At 49.2% G+C, this 321-nt stretch overlaps 1 protein-coding gene across 1 annotated transcript in view; it reads right to left on the bottom strand.

Annotated features, from left to right (window-relative positions):
* Positions 1 to 54: 54 nt before the first annotated feature.
* Positions 55 to 321, bottom strand: part of LOC104395615 (PWWP domain-containing protein MUM1) — a 7,917-nt gene continuing 7,650 nt past the window's right edge. Inside the window, exon 13 of the mRNA XM_010005330.1 lies at positions 55 to 133. Within this exon, the coding sequence (XP_010003632.1) occupies positions 55 to 133 (79 nt within the window). The remainder of the gene's footprint in view (positions 134 to 321) is intronic.

Genomic DNA, 321 nt, shown 5'->3' on the forward strand with positions numbered 1-321 from the left:
CATTTTCTACAAGTCCAGTGTCTGCAGGAGGAGGCTCAGGCCTGTCCCCCCAGCTCAGGTGCTGGTGGCAGCCTCTGGTTTGATCTTCTGCTTCTTCCTTCCCAGAATTTCTTCATCAAATATTTCCCTCTCCCTGAAAAGAAAGGAAGTTCTGTGGTGAAAAACTCATCCTACCAGTTCCTGGGGCTCCAGCAGGAACACTCCCCACCTTCAGGGGTTTCATTTCTCAGACATGAAGGAGGAAACAAAACTCCCCTGCCCTCAAAACTCCTATTTTTCTGTATCAACACCCAAGGAGTAGGAAAACCCCAGGAAACAGCA

Source organism: Chaetura pelagica, unplaced genomic scaffold, assembly GCF_000747805.2.
Source record: "Chaetura pelagica isolate M959 unplaced genomic scaffold, ChaPel_1.0 scaffold899, whole genome shotgun sequence".
Taxonomy (NCBI): Eukaryota; Metazoa; Chordata; class Aves; order Apodiformes; family Apodidae; genus Chaetura; species Chaetura pelagica.